The sequence below is a fragment of the Bombyx mori genome, chromosome 10 (genome assembly GCF_030269925.1).
Source record: "Bombyx mori chromosome 10, ASM3026992v2".
Classification (NCBI taxonomy): domain Eukaryota; kingdom Metazoa; phylum Arthropoda; class Insecta; order Lepidoptera; family Bombycidae; genus Bombyx; species Bombyx mori.
In genome coordinates, this window is record NC_085116.1 from 17,423,679 (window position 1) to 17,442,360 (window position 18,682).

An 18,682-nucleotide genomic window follows, 5' to 3' on the forward strand; every position below is an offset into this window, starting at 1 on the left:
AAATACCAAACCAACGCCGCGGTTACCCCCCGTTAAATTTGCATGAAATAAAAAAAAAATCGGCGTACGTAAATTTGTAATGAAAAAAGTTATATTTTTTTAGGTATTTTAGGTATCTTTACCTACCTATTCTAGTAGCCTCGAGTGTTCTACTAGATTCGCAGATTAGTAGGTTAGCTCTCGGGGCTCAAACCTGACGCCGTTCCTAACACTAACCCTAGCAAGAGCAGTGCTTCGCAGAATCTACCACCGGATCGCAAACGCGACCCACTGAGGAGATCCGGTGAGAAACTCTGTGGGCTGTATCTGTGGGTTAAATTATACGCCGAGTCCTTCGTCGCAAGCGACGGGTTCGACGAGAACGATGACCGGATTGTGTCTTTGTTTGGTCCATAAACTACTAATCGTTTGGAGATCTATTGGTACCAAGAGGTATCTGGGTAATTAGTGCAAATCTAATCCAAATCTATTAAGCAAGTTTTCCATGATTGAGTAACAAACATCTACACATGCATTGAGATTGACGACTTAAACAATAACCAGACCACAGCAAGAAATCCCATTGATTGCGAGCTGACCATCAATAGATCGTTAACACAGTATAGATCAATGCGCATTTCGTGAACACAACAAAGTGTATTACGAAATAACACAATTAGTAGGATGAGTCTTGTGGCCCCGCCGCGGCGGTTGCGAAGGCGATCGAGGTGAAAGTACCGCGGGAGGGGAGGGGAGGTATATGAGTGCCCCATGGGTACGCGCGCTTCACTACTCCGAAGCTACACAGGTGAGACCCCATATAAATGGCTATCACACACAAAACTACCATTCTGTAACTCATTTTTGATAAAACGGTACGTTGTAGGTGTATTTCTGTTTATTGTGTAAATATTTTGTTTCATTTATTAATTTCAATTCAAAGTTTTGTCACTGAATGTTTTTTGTGTGCTTCGAAAATGTGTGATTCTTCTTTAATTTGTTTAGTGTCTAAGTGCTTCCGAATATAATTTCTTATAACTTGAACGTGAAAATACTAGAAAAAACATTGCAATAAAATAAATTTACAAACAATGTCATATTATGTAAACGCATGAAGTTTTATTAACATTAAACAGTGTAATAGTCAAATTGTCTAGTTCTCTCAAAAAAAAAAAACACATATTTTGAAGTAATCTGCATTTGAAATCTTTTTAATATAATATATAAACAATCTCTCTCAAAGTGAAACTGCTTTGTAATGGCAGAGCTCATATCTGATTATCGTAAGTCCGTGAATGATACCGCGTGCTTTACATAACGGCCACAGGAAGACCACACTTTCATTGATATTATGTAACTAATTCTGATTCTGAATATCTCGCGGCTACGACAGTTACTTTTGGACTTTATCGCGCCAAACACTTTATTAAAAAATTTTGTTCGTCCATGATAGTAGACATAATTGAGATGAAACATCGAAGAAAAAAATCTACAAGAACAATTATTATTAAAGTTTAGATTAAATGAAATTTGCCGTCTTATACCCATACCTCCGACTTACAGTGAAGATCGGCAATGAGCTCTTCCCCGGTGTGTTATCTGCTATATTTTTATTTTCGTTCACAGATATTTGACACAACAAACAATGCAGTCCTACGTGTTCTGCCTCCTGGTCGTGGTTGCGGTCGCCGCTGCCGCCCCGCAGCGCGAGGGTGCTGTCTTCTCAAACGAAGCCATCAAACAGGCCCAGAACACTCAGCTTATTCCTAAGGATGCCGTGATCCAGAAGGTAATAACCGACCATTTCCGGCCAGTAGATTTACGTTATTACGACATCGAAGCCAGCTGAAATATAACCCACAATTCAGACCGTTTGTCCAAATGTAACGTGCGTGGTTGGCGTTGGTTTAGGCAGGTTTGTATAAGCCCGGCCGTAACCGTAGATCAACAATACTTTAAAATAATAAGTGTGTTTATTGTACTCGTAATTAACTAAGAGATGATATAAAAGCACGGGTTGGTGCTTGGTGGGTGCTTGAGACAAACTTGGCTCGCAAAATACGTCCACTAGTTCTCGTCTATCTCCTTATATCAAAGAACAAATAGTTGTGAAATTTAAGGGAAACTTAAAAGTTTACATATAAAAACAAAATTTAAATGCAAATTTTATAGTACTCAAATAATTTTTATCGTGTTTATATTAATACGAAATTGAAGATTTTTAATTTTTTTTTTTTTTTTTTTTTTTTTTTTTTTTTATGATTGAAAGTTTACTGGTGGCCCGAAGGCCTTTCCAGTTTCACCAGGACAGGTGGGCGAGCAAAGGCTCAGCCAAGAGGGGTGGGATTTGCTAACAACTGCCCGAGCGCCTCCGAAGGAGACCTAACAACTCAAGAGCAATTGTTTCGCGAATGAATCTACTACCGGATCGGAATCGCGACCCGCTGAGAAGATCCGGCGAGAAACTCAGCGGGCTGATGCATGGGTTAGGTTGCACGTCGACCTCTTTGTCGAGTTCGACGAGTACGGTTACCGGGGTCCCTAAGCCTGCCCCTAGTATTAGAGCTGAAGGCATCTAATGCAAAGGTTATTGGATCTGATGGATCCGTAAGGACGTGTCTAGGGCGTCGACGGTGACTGGCTCTTGCATGATCAGGATTCGGGGAGTAGTCAGCGGCGGCAACGATAAGGCGATTATCATGACGCATAGCCTTATCGAAGTATCGTTCCGACGCTGACTTCATGTATTTCCGAATTGATTCGAGGCCCAGGTCGTCGTGTAGGTCAACGTTCCTCACGAACCACGGAGCCCCGACAGCTAACCTGCAAAAGCGGGATTGTAGGGATTGGAGGGTGTCTATGTGTGTGCGGGCCGCGTGAGCGAACACCACACTCGCGTAAGTCATGACGGGCCTTATGCAAGTTTTGTAAAGTGTCACCTTGTTCCGAAGGGACATTTTACTCCGCTTACAGATCATGGGGTAGAGTCTACCGAGAATAAACGCGGCACGGTCACGGACTGATTTTATATGCGGGCGGAATGTCATCGATGCATCCAGGGTAACGCCCAGGTACTTGACCTTCCTGGCCCAGGGTATGGGTTGTCTAAAGAGAGTAATCGGGGGTGTAGATTTTTAATTTGATAACTCGTTAGAACAGTTTCCGGTCTTCTGACGATAGCTCGTAAACTATTTTGGCATTCCGATGTGGAGGTTCGAAAGATCGTTGTCACTGTATATACATACTTGTATAGACAACAGAATAAGTGTTTTCTCCGGTTTTCAGACATAATTAAAACTATTTTGCGATTTATTTATTACGTAGGTATATTATTTCTGAGATTTCGGATCCTTTCCAGTTGTCGTGGTCTCAGACGACAGACAGAGGACGGACAATATAACGTCAATAATAAAAGCGAGATTAAACTGTACATTTAAGTTAACTAGGGTTTCATTTAAACTAGCTTATTATGTTCTCGTACATTAAGCACAGCCGCACGCAATAGTGCCCAGAGGCTGCTTGTTAACAGAGCGTTGAGACTGTTGTCATAGATGCCGCGGCCCAATCTCGGCAAAGGTAAGCCCGATGTAGCCGCGAAGACTTGAAAGCTACACAATGTATCGTGTCCGGTGGAATTACCGATGTATAAATAAATAATCAGGAATCATTGTGTCAATTTAAATCGAGAATTTGAAGTAATTTGACACTAAGCTTATCACAAATGTATCTTTATGCATTTAAATCAATATTAAAATTTATTTCAGAATTCTATTAAGTTCATGCTACTATGTGTTTTCTTTTTTACATAAGTACAGTATATTTTTGTTATTATATGGATGGATGTGGATGAAATATCAATTTCGTCACATCAAAAATACACCGTTACGAGCCTGGTTAATCGTAAAGTATTGATCGTGCGCTTTCAAAGCATTTGAAAGCAAGATCTGTGCTTATGTTGTATAGTTTAGCGTAGTCGATAACTGTCGAAACCTTAGCGTTCACTCTCTTATAAAGTTCACGTTAGAAACACAGAGAACCACGCTGACATGGACGGATTCGTTATTTGGTTTTGGTATTGGTATTGGCTTTGGAAGTACTGAAAGAAAACTCGCGCATGCATTAGACAATGTCCGACATTCTGCGTCGAGACCATTCATTGCAAATAACGCAATCATCTTTATCACATATCATGCACTTTAGTGTTAGTGCAAATTGATATGTTTCATCATTTTTCTATTGATTTCATTGCGATATCGGACACCCTTGAAATGAACGATGTCGTAAAATATGATTGCATGACATTGTGGTTAAGTACATATGTTTGGATTTCGGAAACTGTTTCGTCAGAAGCGCGTTGTTCAATTATGATGATTTATTATAAACATAATCTTCATCTTTCTACATATCTAGTTATTAATTCCTATCGTAGGATGGTAGTACGATAGGAATTAATAGCAATGGGACTAGTAATGGGACACGCTGTAGGCTCACACGTGTGAATACTAATTTGAAGGGTAGGTCTGCCGTTGCACTAATTCAGTTTGATACTTTAATGACAAGATAGCGTGAACGCCACCACACATCTTGAGACATGAGGTCCAAGTTTCAACTGTATTGTTTAACGACTGTCCCACTCTTCAAAACAAAACGATTGACTCCTTCGAAGCATAAATAGTATAGGTAGTTAATCAGATTTACCACACCTGCAGGAACAGATGAGGAGATGCTGTTCTGGGCTGATACTCATACACCCCACTACCAGTCATCCATTGTACCCTCTAATTAACGCCTACATATTATGTTTAACTAAATACTAACACAGGTCAGGTGGGCACCAGCTCTTAAAAGTGCTGACATTTTGTGCTGACCTTAATAATAATGGCAGAATACATGATTAAATTTCACAATTTATGGCACAGGTCCAAGAGGGTATTGAACTCGCGGCCTACCAGTCAATCCCTGGCAACCAGAGGATCAACCTGTACGAGATCCTAGGAGACCAGGTGCCTTCTGAAGTCATCAACAATCTGCAGAGCCAGATTGACCAAGTCGGCAGGAACTGATTAATTAATATAAGAAGAAACATGTTTTGAGGAGACTGTTATGATGACAAGAAACCCTGCTTAAAAATTTAATTGAACTAAAAATCTCTGAGAGAGCTTCCAACTCAAGTCGCAAGCTTACGTCATCTACATAGTTTGTGTGAGCTACAGTTATTTATCAACAAAAATTTAATGAGAGTTTATCATTTTCACTTAATCCAGCAATCGACGATCTCAACCAGTAGAAGATACTATAAAAATCACAAATTCATCAAAATAATATTACCGAAACAGTTAGTCGATTCTGGTTATTAAAAAAAATCCGACTTCAACACATTATCTACATTCTCTCATCTACAGTATTCTACTCCACGTAGATAAGCATGTGAAAACAAGAATTGGAAATATGAAAATAAGTTTGACACATTTTGTAATGAACATCATAACTGTCTCTGATAGCAGCCATGTCAACAAATTAGATATTAATTTATTCGTGTCGAACCAGTGGAAGGTGCGCAACGGTATTTTGTATGTTTGTATATAAAAGAAAAATGTTATTTAAAAATAAAGATGATCGTGTTTTACTTGTTTCTCTTATTGTCTAAAATCAATGGGCTTATTATTACCAGATATTGTGTGGCTGAACCCTACAAGTTGACGTTTGGCGCGCCAAATAGCAACAATTTAAGACAGACATAACAAAAATAACGCAGGGAACCTAACTCAGAGTACAGGTTCATACCCGGGCTGTCTGATAGTCGGTTTGTTCTTCTTTCAACTAAAAAGAGTACTTCAGCATATTTAGTTGTACAAAATATTCGAGATAAGAGCCAACAGAGATTAAAAAACACAGTGACTTGCTTAACAAAAAATAGAAAGCCTTGGGGGAATTGAATAAACCATCACGCAGCGGTTGTGGACTTTATTACGATAAGCACGTATCGAATGAATAAGTGTACCGAACCTCCGCGGTTCGTGTCCTGTGTGGTATAATGTATGGCCATGCCATCCGTCTCTGTGATGGAGCACTCCTGCTTCCAATGAAAAATTCAGAATACCCATTATTGTAACAGTGATGAGAGATCACGTCAGAAGGTAGGATGTCGTGGTTTTCCATGGAAAGGAGCTAATTCGGCTACTCATCGAATATTTAGGCATCAGCATTTAAAACGGTTCAGTTATGTTTTTATGATATATAATTTATATTCTATTAATTAACATAACGAGTTGAAAATCAGATTACCTACTATTAATTAACATCTCAGTTGTATGAAAGTAGATATTTAATTAATTTATTGTTATTTAATGTATTATGTCATTAGTTTGGTAATAATATCATAAGTGTTTATTTTATCGTATGTTCTCTTTGGGTTCTAGAAGTTTTCAGTAAACTAAATCGAAGCTTACAGTTATCTCGGTCTTAAAACAATTCAAATGCATCTGTCAGCCATATTGTAGTAACAATGTTAATGTTGATTTTAACGAAGCTATCTATCAAAAATACGTGGACGAGTGCGAGTAGAATACGTTTGGAGTTCCGTTAGCTTATTTCACACATGTATCTACATATGTAGATAAATTGTTAGCTTTGCCTGTTTTTGATGCTGAGAATTTCGAAACATTTGAAAATCTTTAAGTTACTTTTTTTTTTAATTAAATATTTATTTTCCGTAGTTTAACTCAGTAGGTGTTCATGTACCTGCGGAATAAACGTATGAGTTCTTAGTGTCGTATACAGGGGAAGACAGATAAACAAGAAAATGATATACATATTTGTATTTGTTTGGAGTTACAGAGCCACAAATACGATACGAATTTAATAATATTAAACTATTTAGGCGAATCAGATTTCCCTAAATAGTTATTACATTCTGTGCGTTGGTTTGTCTTGGTATTATGCAACTGATTACTGATGTGATGAAAAGCTTCAGGCCAACCGCACAGATTTTTTATAAATATGGTTCTTATTCATTGCCAATGTGTCGCGGCCAGCTCTGTTGTCGTCATTCATGTTGTAACGAAGATGTTAAATTACTTTGCTTATTTACCGTGAGTTTGAGAGTCTTGGAATGTACTGAACTGATTCTAAAAATATTTCATTCTCATATTGTTTTCCAAGTTTGTTTACAAGTGTAGTCAGCTGTAGGAAACGATTTGATTATTTTCTTAGCATTGGTGGAACTCAGGAGCTTTTTTTTTTATGATTGGAAGATTACTGGTTGCCCGAATGCCTTTCCAGTTTCACCAGGACAGGTGGGCGAGCAAAGGCTCAGCCAGGAGGGGTGGAATTTGCTAACAACTGCCCGAGCGCCTCCGAAGGAGACCTAACAACTCAAGAGCAATTGCTTCTCGAATGAATCTACTAAGTACCGGATCGGAATCGCGACCCGCTGAGAAGATCCGGCGAGAAACTCAGCGGGCTGATGCATGGGTTAGGTTGCACGTCGACCTTTTTGTCGAGTTCGACGAGTACGGTTACCGGGGTCCCTAAGCCTGCTCCTAGTATTAGAGCTGAAGGCGTTTAATGCAAAGGTTATTGGATCTGATGGATCCGTAAGGACGTCGACGTCTAGGGCGTCGACGATGACTGGCTTCTGCATGATTAGGATTCGGGGAGGAGTCAGCGGCGGCAACGATAAGGCGATTATCATGACGCATAGCCTTATCGAACTCATGAGCTACGAGCCCATGCAATCGTCTAACGTCAGCTGTTAGCTTCACGGCAGTAAACCTAACCTAAAAAAGAACATTAATCAGTAAAGTTGTGAAAAATTGTTATGAATAATAAAATTCAAGAGAATGTGTCGAGAACGGGCACACAGTACAATTGCAATGTTGCGAAAATCATTACGAGACCATTTCGCAGAAACACATTAGACGCTACTATCTGCCGAATATGTTTATTTACCTACTGAACTTTTAGCATTTTATAAAATGTATTTTGAAAATAAGCGTTTTAAGCTATTTGTTAACAGATTTAATTGTGAATTTATAGTATTATATTTGAATTGAAACAATTTAACCGCTTCTACCGTCGCAAGTAGATAAATATGAGAGTGGTAAAGTTTATCTGAGACATTTTCAGCAGCACATCCTATGATTTGTTGTACACGTGGTCCTGTGACAAGCTCTGTGATCAGTACGGGAACATGGAAACATTATCATTCTATTCTAGTTACGATGATGAGTTACACAAGCTACTCGCAAATGTTGTACTTTTTTTTCTTTTCTTCTCAGTCATTTGCACTCTTGGCAGAGTGGCCGTGACAATTACTTCGAGTGGTCAGATAAATGTATCAGATTAATATTCTTCTCCCTTCCTGGCCCAGCCCTTGAGTTCGCTCATCGGTCCTAGCCAGGCGACGATCAGCCGCGGAGGACCATCCGCGATCCTTCCAATCCAAAAAGAGTATTCTGTGAAAGTATCCCGACGTACTTGCGAGTACGCCGGAGATGCATGTGACTAGGAGATGTATGGAAATGGTACTGCTAGGTAGAGAGGGAAGAGGTCGACCGAAGGAGACATGGATGGAATGTGTGAATGACGATATGAGACAGAGAGGAGTGAGTGTTGGAGCTGACGGCTGATAGAAGAGAATGGAAGAGAAAAATTAGCTGTACCGAACCCCCCTATTGGGATAAGGTGAAGAAAAAGAAGAAGAGTAGGTACGCCGGTATTAAAATCTCGCTCCTGTCTATAATTTTTCTTAAATAGGTATTTACGTGAGAATCACGTGTTCACAAATGATGTTCTTTTATTTTATTTTATTTTATTGCTTAAATGGATGGACGAACTCACAATCCACCTGGTGTTAAGTGGTTACTGGAGCCCATAGACATCTACAACGTAAATGTGCCAACCACCTTGAGATATAAGTTCTAAGATCTCAGTGTAGTTACAACGGCTGCCCTACTCTTCAGACCGAAACGCATTACTGCTTCACGGCAGAAACAGGCAGGGCAGTGGTGCCTACCCGTGCGGACTCACAACACAAGAGGTCCTACCACCAGTAATTACGCAAATTATAATTTTTGCAGGTTTGATTTTTATTACACGATGAATGAAACCCGTAAAGTTAGTAAAATGTCTGCTGGTATTACGGTGGTGGTACGCGCGTAATGAGATTCTCAATACCGACATTTGTAAATGTCATAATAATATGTCGAGGTGTAAATGCTATCGTCTGCATTATATTTGATTTGCGCCACTGTTGGTTCAATCGTTATTCAGGATCGTGTGCTCCTTGGGTGAGTTGCGATGAGGTTTCCCAGTCAGTTATTACAGCATCGTTACGACACGTCGCGACACCGGCATGATAATCAATTTATAAAATGTATGGGCCTGGAGAAAGTTTGCTGATATGTGGGCTCGTGGCCGCGGTATACTCGCCACAGGTGACGTTAGGGAACGATTATATTGGTTTCGTGATTAAAATTTTAAAACTATTGGATAGACGCCGAATTAATTAGTTTTTTTTTATTATTTATCATTTACATGGGTGAACGAGTTCACCAGGCCCACCGTACATTGAGTGGTTACGAGAACTTATGGACATCATTAATTCATTGCGGTCACAGTTTTAATCTATGTAATCTGTAGAAAATCAATGAGAATACGTATTGAAGTATTCCATAAAATGGCATAAAGATTTATTAAAAGCATTTCATAGAAGTATTTTTCGGGTTATTATGCGTTAATCATAGAATATATAAATATAGGCGTGCATACAGTTTAGTATATTATTTTGTAAAGAATGAATAATGATGTACTATTACAATTAATATTATAATAATTTTATACAATTATACAGACGGCGCACGCCAGCAAGCTACCAGTCGCCATGATCTTTAACGAATATCGACACATGTCAGTCAATTTGAATAAAATTTAAACCATTCTGACGAACGACACTGGTGAAAGGCGCATGAAAATCCATTAGGAGTTTGTTTTATAGTATAAGGGTTATAGTATGTAAGGGATTTGTTTTATAATTGATGTTATATAAGTATAATATACGTGACAGTGCCAGCTACAATCATATTAGAATTGTGTTCATCGCCGGCGCGGCGCGGCGGCGGCGTTGAGAGCTAGTCGCAGGGCGTCACGTAGGAACAGTATATTCAGACTTTCGGGTTTGTCAAGGTTCTTAATCCGGTGTTAAGTAGCTCGCGTGATCGTTGTGTATGCAGCCCTTATACTACGTTCACAAGACACGACATTTATACTCCTTACATCCTTTTTTTGTTCCGATTAACAGTCAATCGGCTTAGCTGTGATTTAGATATTTTTTGTAAATCTAGGAGTTTTAAAGCAATCTTGTACGGCGTGAAATTGAAGAAATACTACAGTGTTTTCAATTGACGGGGAAATACATAGTGCTTAGTTGAATGAAACTATGTATCCATTATGAATAACAATATCACGTACCTAGTGGTAAATCAAAATGAAGCTCGCATGGCTAGTTACCGCCATCTTAGCAATTACTCCCGCGAAATACGCACGCTTTCCGGCATTGAAGGGAGGGACAGCTGACATTAAGTACTATTGAGATTTCGAGCTCATGTTTTAAGGTGAACGGCGGTGCGGTATTCATGTTGTGATATCCATTCCGGTAATCGCTTAGCGCTAAGTGGGCCGTGAGTTCGTTCACGCATCTGTACCGTGAATAAAATACTAAAAAATATCAGGAATGCAAGATTAGACGACATCTAAAAATACCTAATATTAAAATAATACACATTTGTATGTACAAATTACAAAGCCTGTATAATGCGTTTCCAGATGCATTCGTTTCATTTTTGTGATACAGCGACATCTCGTGGTCAGTATTAGAACCATTTGATATTTTTAAAACCTTATTCTGAAAGTGCTTATGATAATTATTGCTAGATGGTACTAACATATAAATTTGGTATTCTAAAAAAAGTCTTAATTAAAACTTTATTAATTTTATTGCGTAAATAACAATTTAATATTATTCTTTGAAAGTTCTTATGAAAATTTTATAATTTTGGTATTTGGTGTACTTATCTACCGATGCGGACGCACGATACGTTCTACCCTAAAATTTCACGGACATATTAAAATGATATTTTGACAAAAGCCAGTTCGCCTTTAATTTAAAGGCAGACATGTCAACCTGCGCCGGTTACTACTTGACTAGAGCAACTAGAGCATTACGAGTATAACTACGAGGCACCGACCACTCGTAGTCTACTTGAGCTGTCCATTAAGTCCGCGGTCACCGTCATCGCTGAACCCGTCGCTTGCGACGAAAGGCTCGGCGAGTAAATCAACCCACAGACACAGCCCACTTAGTTTCTCGCTGGATCTTTTTAGGCCGGTTCAGGCGTTTCCGATCCGGTGGTAGATTCTGCGAAGCACTGCTCTTGCTAGGGCCAGTGTTAGCAACACTCCCGGTTTGATCCCCGACAGCTCACCTACACGATAGGGTAACGCTGATATAGCCTCTCAAGGCTATCAGCATAGGCAGGGGAAAAAACTAAATCAATCTTCCTCTTGGCGGCTTGTTTGTATGATGTTGTACGATTATTTTATTGAACCTTGTGTATATAAGTCTTCGCCTACCTGGTTTTAAGTGGTTACCGGGCCCAATGATATTAGAACTTCAATGCGCGTGTAGCCGGATCCTGGGTGTAGAGTTGCCTCGCTGTGGCACGTATCTCTTCACTGCAATATCGTTTTCTACTTGCACTTGTCAAAAACATGACAAGAAGGGTCGTTAGAGATTAAACTTACTCCGGCAGGGTGTCGAGCCTGGATCTCGGGTTCAGTGGCCGGGGACACAACTACTGGACCAACGGGGCGATAGAATTCTCTATTGTCATGCTTACGTTTTCATTTTCCCCTTTTAGCGCCTCCAAAAATTAGCCTCTATTAGAGCCAATTAGTGTTCATAAAACTTAATCATTTCTCTCTAGTCATTCCGCCGTAAATTGTATTTCCATGAAAAATGTTTTAGAGCAGGGATGCCAAAGTCTCGAGCATCTACCAGCGGATACTTTCATAGAAACGATCAACGTGACAGATTACTAAAACTACTGTATTTTACTTATACGCAATATAAGACCATTCATAGCTACATCCGCGCGCCCGAGTCCCGAGGCGCTAGAATCATCAACTACCCTCGCCATCGCCGTCGATTGCGATTTACTAATATGAAACTCTTTATGTTAAAATAATTAATGCATTTTTGTGCCCATAGTAAGAGCAACGCCATATATCGTCGAATAGCAGAAACGAATATCAAAAGACCTAGTGAGATCGAGAACGCTCGAGAAGTATAACGCCATCTGTTGTCAAATGGCGGAAACGCATATCGAAAATACTCGACTTGTGAGGAATGTTCTCGATAATTCTAGGGATGTCGTATCGACTATAAAAACGTTGCAGGGATGTCACGAAGGCAGTCAGTAATTGGAACTACTCGAAGCGAAACAGCGAAAGGATTACTAAAAGCGAAGCGGAATGTAGTTCTAATTGTAATGCAGTTCTAATTTGCACAACGGTAGAATTTTTATTTATCTCGAACCCCAGAGAGCGTAACAATACCTTATTCGCTTTTTAAGCAATCCTATTCGTGAATGATTTTTGTATAAAAGTTTATTGAATAATAAATTAGTTTCGTATCATAACAAAGTTTTGGTACATATAATTTATCAGCCATCCCTGAGCGGGAGCGCCTTGTGCTTTGTGATGTTCCCAGAGTTTTTACATTTATACCAGAGTCGTTTAGCTGTCCACCATCATTCGATTACGGTTAATTACGCTGGTCGGCGCGGCAAGGAGACACCGCGACTTTTTGCTGCTTCATTTAATAGTTTAATTGTCATCTAGAATGTCATTTCGCGCGTCAAAGAGTGTGTCTGAGAAGTAACGGTGGACTAATTGTGGTGTTAGGATTTGGATAGACAGAGCACGATGGAACATCAGTTTTATTTTTAAAAAAAACATTGATTGGATCATTCGGCTCCTATAGACAGTTGACAAATTTCAAAAAAATAGCTACCTTCGAATTTGGGGTTCGTTGGTAGACTTTCATCAGCTACCTGTCAGTGAAAGTCCCGTCAAAATCGGTCCAGCCGTTCTAGGTTAGCCGGAACAAACAGACAGACAAAAATTGTAAAAAATGTTATTTTGGTGTATGTACCGTATATATATTCATATGCATGTAGTAAAAAGCGGTTATTTCGATATTACAAACAGACCCTCCAATTTTATTTATATGTATAGATGTATAGATTGCAAGCATATTGTTTTTTTGTAATTTAAATTTCTAAATTTCTCTTCTCTGTTCACTTTCTACTTATATGTGATTTTGATTGTGGTAACATGTTTGGTTATTGTTTTAGCTATATTTTTTAAAATATTATATGTTTGTATTGTACTGTTTGTTTTCCAAATAAATAAATAAATAATGGCTTATTAACTTATATTGTATTTAATATCACCGTCTCGCTCGTAGTTGCAGACAAGCAATCTTGCATATTATTATTTTTTTAAAGCTAAGAGAGTTTTTTTTTCTTTTTTTGCCTACATGTGTAGACGAACTTACAGCCCGCCTGGTGTTAAGTGGTTACTGGAACAACGTAAATGCGCCACAAACCTTGAGATATAAGTTCTAAGGTCTCAGTATAGTTACAACGGCTGCCCCACCCTTCAAACCGAAACGCATTACTGCTTCACGACAGAAATAGGCGGGGCGGGGCGGTGGTACTTACCCGTGCGGACTCACAAGAGGTCCTACCACCAGTAAGAGGTCCTACCACCAGTAAAGAGGTCCTACCACCAGTAAATTTTGACACATTTGAAATCATATGTCTGGAGGCTTGTTGTGTTTGTACTGCGGTTCATCTCGTGAGGTGTAAGTGGGATGTGAGTTCTGGCACATACAGAGGCTGTAAAATGTAGAAAAACAATCCTAAATCACTGAGTCGGTCTCGTTCTAGAAGCGCCTTAACAAACCTGAATGTTAATTATAATAATACAAAAAGCATCGTGTAATGGTATCGTCTCGTTGTGGCACCGCTGGCACGTAACGCTTAGTGTTGAACGATCCTGTTTGCGGAGAAACCTGACAACAGATGTAAGAATGCGTGTGAAGTTTTATTTATAATTGTGTAGTTTAAAGTTCTATGCGAGCTTTCCGCGAGTCGGAGCCGCAATTAAAAGCAAAAATATTGTTTGATCTCGGACCCAGTAAATACTGAAATAGTAAATTTCTCGTTAAACAGTGTCGTGATCTATCAAAATTTCCGTATTCTGCAACAAAAATGAAAATCAACCACGGATCTGAGGGCTTAGACCAGCCTTTCTCAAAGTGGGCGATAACGCCCCCTTGTGGGCGCTGCAGGCTTAAAAGGGGCCGATAAGATAATAAAAAAAAGGGGCGTTGTGTAGAGGCTTAGGAGGCGATTTCATCTAGGAGGACTCTTAGACAACGACTGAGCTCTCTGAAAAAATGGGGGTGCTAAGAAATAATTTATTCTCAAAGTGGGCAGTAGACAAAGTAAGTTTGGGAACCCCTGGCTTAGACATTCCAAATCTGTTCAAAGCTTCGAAGTCATGTCATGAACAGCAGGATTGGCGCATTATATACATTTCTATCTCCTGCCTATCTAAGAATAAAACACAGTCGATTGTGTGGGTTTCCCTAGTCGAGTACGTTTTGGTTAATGGCGGAGTGAAAGTCGGCGCGCACTGATAGTGATGCACATCAGACAGGATGTCACCCCATGCGGGTCTTTTCTAAATCAAAACAGACTTGTTAATATTATAGTGTAGTAATAATCGAAATATTTTTATTTTAGTAGAAGCATTAGTGGGGTGACACTGCCGACTCGGTCTGTAGTGATGGGACAATCTCCAATCTGAACAAAACAAAGAGAGTGAGAGGCAAAACGGCTAGAGAGATTCCTCATGAATATAGTATATTATGTGACTTGCATATCCGCGCGTCAGTAATAAGCCTTATGGAGGCAACTACCCGTGTGGTCTATCAAGACGCGCTGAAATAAAATAACTTCAAAAAAATTTGATCCATAGTTGTAGATGGTTAAGATTAATACGTTCCCTCTCAATGCGACTCAACTTCCAGCGCAATATTTTTTCCTCAAACGTTTAATGTATTGCAGCAACAATGTATCGACGTATCTGAGGTTCTAGTTGTTAAATCTTGAAATGTACAAGTACAACAATACACACAAGTACAACAAGTATTAAAGAGATACGCTATAAATTATATAATACAGTTCTGTCACTCGCTTGTATTTTAAGCACGCTACATGGTGTACGACAGCGAACGGAAGTTACGTGGGGACACATAAATCATCTGGACCTCTATCAGGACCTGTATCTATCTGACTAACGACGTTTTCAAGGAATCTTGCTTAGTTATGAGGCCTTTTTTTTATTGCCCTTGTAGGCAAACGAGAGCATACGGCCCAACTGATAGTGATTGGTTACCGTCGCCCATGGACTTCAGCAATGCCAGGAGCCCAGCCAAGCCGCTGCCTACCGAGTGACGAGATCGAGGTGACGTCGAGGTCGCTCGGTGACAAATAACGGTTGGCTGGTGTTCGAGCGTTCGGCACTCAGCACTCTCTGGAGCCTTACGGTGGATAACCTCCGGTCCAGTTTCAGTTTATTCAGGATGGATATACGGAAGACCCCCTCGAAAATCTGTAGTATACGCCGCCAGCGCCATATCTCAGAAGCATGAATGTGTCAGCTGTTTCTCTGGTCCAGGTCTCGGTCCATACAGAATCAAATCTGGAAAATCAGGTTTCTGGCAATTCTAATGTTTATCTTCTTTAGTTCATTTAGATCTGTATTATATAATATAGCATGTAGTAGGGTGCAGTACAGTTGTTTCACGAGTATAATTTTAGTTCACAAATAATTTAATATATTTCGTTTTTTTTTTTTTATTGCTTAGATCGGTGGACGAGCTCACAGCCCACCTGGTGTTAAGTGGTTACTGGAGCCCATAGACATCTACAACGTAAATGCTGCCACCCACCTTGAGGTACAAGTTCTAAGGTCTCAAGTATAGTTACAACGGCTGCCCCACCCTTCAAATCGAAACGCATTACTGCTTCACGGTAGAAATAGGCAGGGCGGTGGTACCTATCCGCGCGGACTCAGAAGTGGTCCTACCACCAGTAGATTTTTGTCCATTTCGTAACATTTTTTTTTAATTCTTGTTTTTTTTTTATATTTTACATTGTTGTGTACTTGTGTTTGTTTAAATCTAGCTATCTTATCAAAGTATAGCGTGTTAAAAAAAAAGTAATAATTTGCTAAACTCAAACTCAAGTACATAATGATTGGTCGGTCTGATGCTGGTGTGCGGGTCACTCCGCAGGTGCCGGCGGAAGATCAGCGCCGCAGTACCGATTGTTTCGGTACTGTTAGGCATTGCTGAGCCGGTAACCGTTTCCAAGCCTCGTTATTTTTCTTATCCTTGTTTTTATTTTTTTGTACCTAATGTTTGGAATAAATGTTTATTATTATTATTATTAATTTGTAACCGTAGAGCGATGTCAAACTGCCCGTCGGCTCTATTAGTGGAAGGCTCGGTTTTTGTCCAGAAGGATAGCGCGAGCGGTAGCTGCCAGTCCGTACCAAGAGCTCACAGTGTCTCGCCTCACACTTACATGCGTCCACCTCCTGTCCTGGTGAAACTGGAAAGGCCTCCGGGCCACCAGTAATTCTTCAATCATAAAAAAAAAACTTACATGCGTCCAGTCCTATTCATTATTTTATATATTCATATCAGATATATTTATTCAAGTTTCAAGTACAAAGCCTATGTCTTAATGTAAAGCGCAGCTAGCACGACAGTTGCGAGCGCTTGCTCCCGGTGCGCCGTAAGCATTCTATGACACATTCACGTCATTACGGATACTTCTGATCCATTAACGGTGCTTTTAGGTACCACAAGCACCGGTCACCGTCCTCGTCAAACCCGTCGCTTGCGATGAAGGGCTCGACGAGAGAATTAACCCATAGGCACAGCCCACTGAGTTTCTCGCCGGATCTTCACAGTGGGTCGCGTTTCCGATCCGGTAGTAGATTCTGCGAAGCCCTGCTCTTGCCAGTGTTAGCAACACTACGGTTTGAGTCCCGTGAGCTCACCTACACGTCAAGGAGAAGCTGAAATAGGCTATCAGCATAGGTAGGGAAAAAAATGACACATTGTTAATCAAACATGCAAATTTAGCGTTACAAACTGTAGTAGGTATCAGGCACCGTTTTCTCATTGTAATGCACAAAGTCTCGCTGTATTATTTTAATTCATAGTAAGTCATAAATTTGAACAATATTAATAACGTCGTAAAATATTAATAACAATATTAACAAAGGGTGGGGAAGGCACCGCGGATCGGACGAACGTCTGTCCAACGGTCAATGACCTGGCCCTACAAAGTAACCACAGGTTGCGCAACATGTTAATTACATAATATAAATTATATATTAGGTAGAATGAAAATGAAATGCTTTTAAAACAAATATGGATCTCGGTTCAATTAGTTTCAAAATTCGTTCTAATAACAATACTTGCTGTGTATGACATTCGCACCTCTGTTTGGAGACTTGGGCCCAAATCTCGATTGTGGCAGAAACGAGCGGGACGACGACAGATCTCCAGTACACAGATGAGTATTTAGGAAGATAAGTATATAATGATGTGGAATATTCTAGAACGATTGAACAATAAAATACTTATGGCGTTTTCTGTTAAATACTAAGAAAACAACATTTAAAGCCTTTAATCTTCTTTTTAATATATTATTAAATTATGCCAAACTGAACTCCTCTTTTTACCGAATGACAAACAGATAGGTCAGTCAACCCGTTTAAGAAAAAACTTTTTTTAAAACTAAAGAGTTTTAAAGGTTCTAAATACTAAAGGTTTTTCTTTACAAGTTTTAAAGAGACAGATATGTCATAGAGTTTGAAAGAAGAAATAGGTATATGTTGCCGACACGACCGATGAAGCTTAGTCCTAGAACGGATGGGTGCAATACTGTGCAAACAGTGTACGTCGTATTATGTTGCCAAAGACAGCGATGGCGAAATATTTTCGGGGACGCTCCTGAATGATGGTCACAAATATACTAATTGATGTGTATTATCTATGATTCTGACAAACATTCGCGGAGGATCGGCCACCGTCTGCGATGAGCGATGGAGTTCAAATCAGTATACTTTTTAAACGTCCTTCTATTTTTCTTCAAACGTATCTTAAGGCCAAACGTATCATCAGCCTATATCTCTCCAATGTTGGATGGAGGCTTCTCCAATCGTCCGCCACAATGAACGATCTTCCACCTTCCGCGTCCAATCTTTCCCAGCATATCGCCGCAAGTCATCGATTCAACGGGCAAGGGGACGCCCAACGCTGCGCTTACCGGTACGTGGTCTCCAATCCAGAACACGTCTGCTCCATCGGCCATCGGTTCTGCGACACGCATATCAACAAAGTAAGGTAGATACGAAGTTTTTGTATTCCTGTGACCCTGACTCGTTGGCAGCTATGATCACAGATGTGACCCACGGGTTTGCCTGCGACAACTCGCTTAACAATATTTATATTTTTTTTATAACAGTGATTTATTTAGTTTTGATGACATAA

The 18,682-nt window shown here is 39.8% G+C and overlaps 1 protein-coding gene across 2 annotated transcripts; it reads left to right on the top strand.

The window, feature by feature from the left end:
* Nucleotides 1-638: 638 nt before the first annotated feature.
* Nucleotides 639-5,605, top strand: LOC101745456 (uncharacterized). Of its 2 annotated transcripts, none has more exons than XM_004921497.4 (3): nt 639-787; nt 1,606-1,768; nt 4,899-5,605. In XM_004921497.4, exons 2-3 carry the CDS (start codon nt 1,625-1,627, stop codon nt 5,040-5,042), a joined length of 288 nt encoding a protein of 95 aa, XP_004921554.1. In that variant the 5' UTR covers nt 639-787; nt 1,606-1,624; the 3' UTR covers nt 5,043-5,605. The 2 variants fall into 2 exon arrangements, with proteins under 2 accessions (XP_004921554.1, XP_004921555.1); XM_004921498.2 differs by having other exon boundaries at nt 769-854.
* Nucleotides 5,606-18,682: the final 13,077 nt, after the last annotated feature.

Bases quoted from the DNA above. Each gene is read 5' to 3' on its own strand.
- LOC101745456 (XM_004921497.4), top strand. From the start codon at position 1,625: ATGCAGTCCTACGTGTTCTGCCTCCTGGTCGTGGTTGCGGTCGCCGCT. The intron at 1,769-4,898 runs GTAATAACCGAC...TTTATGGCACAG, and splicing joins AGGATGCCGTGATCCAGAAG to GTCCAAGAGGGTATTGAACT.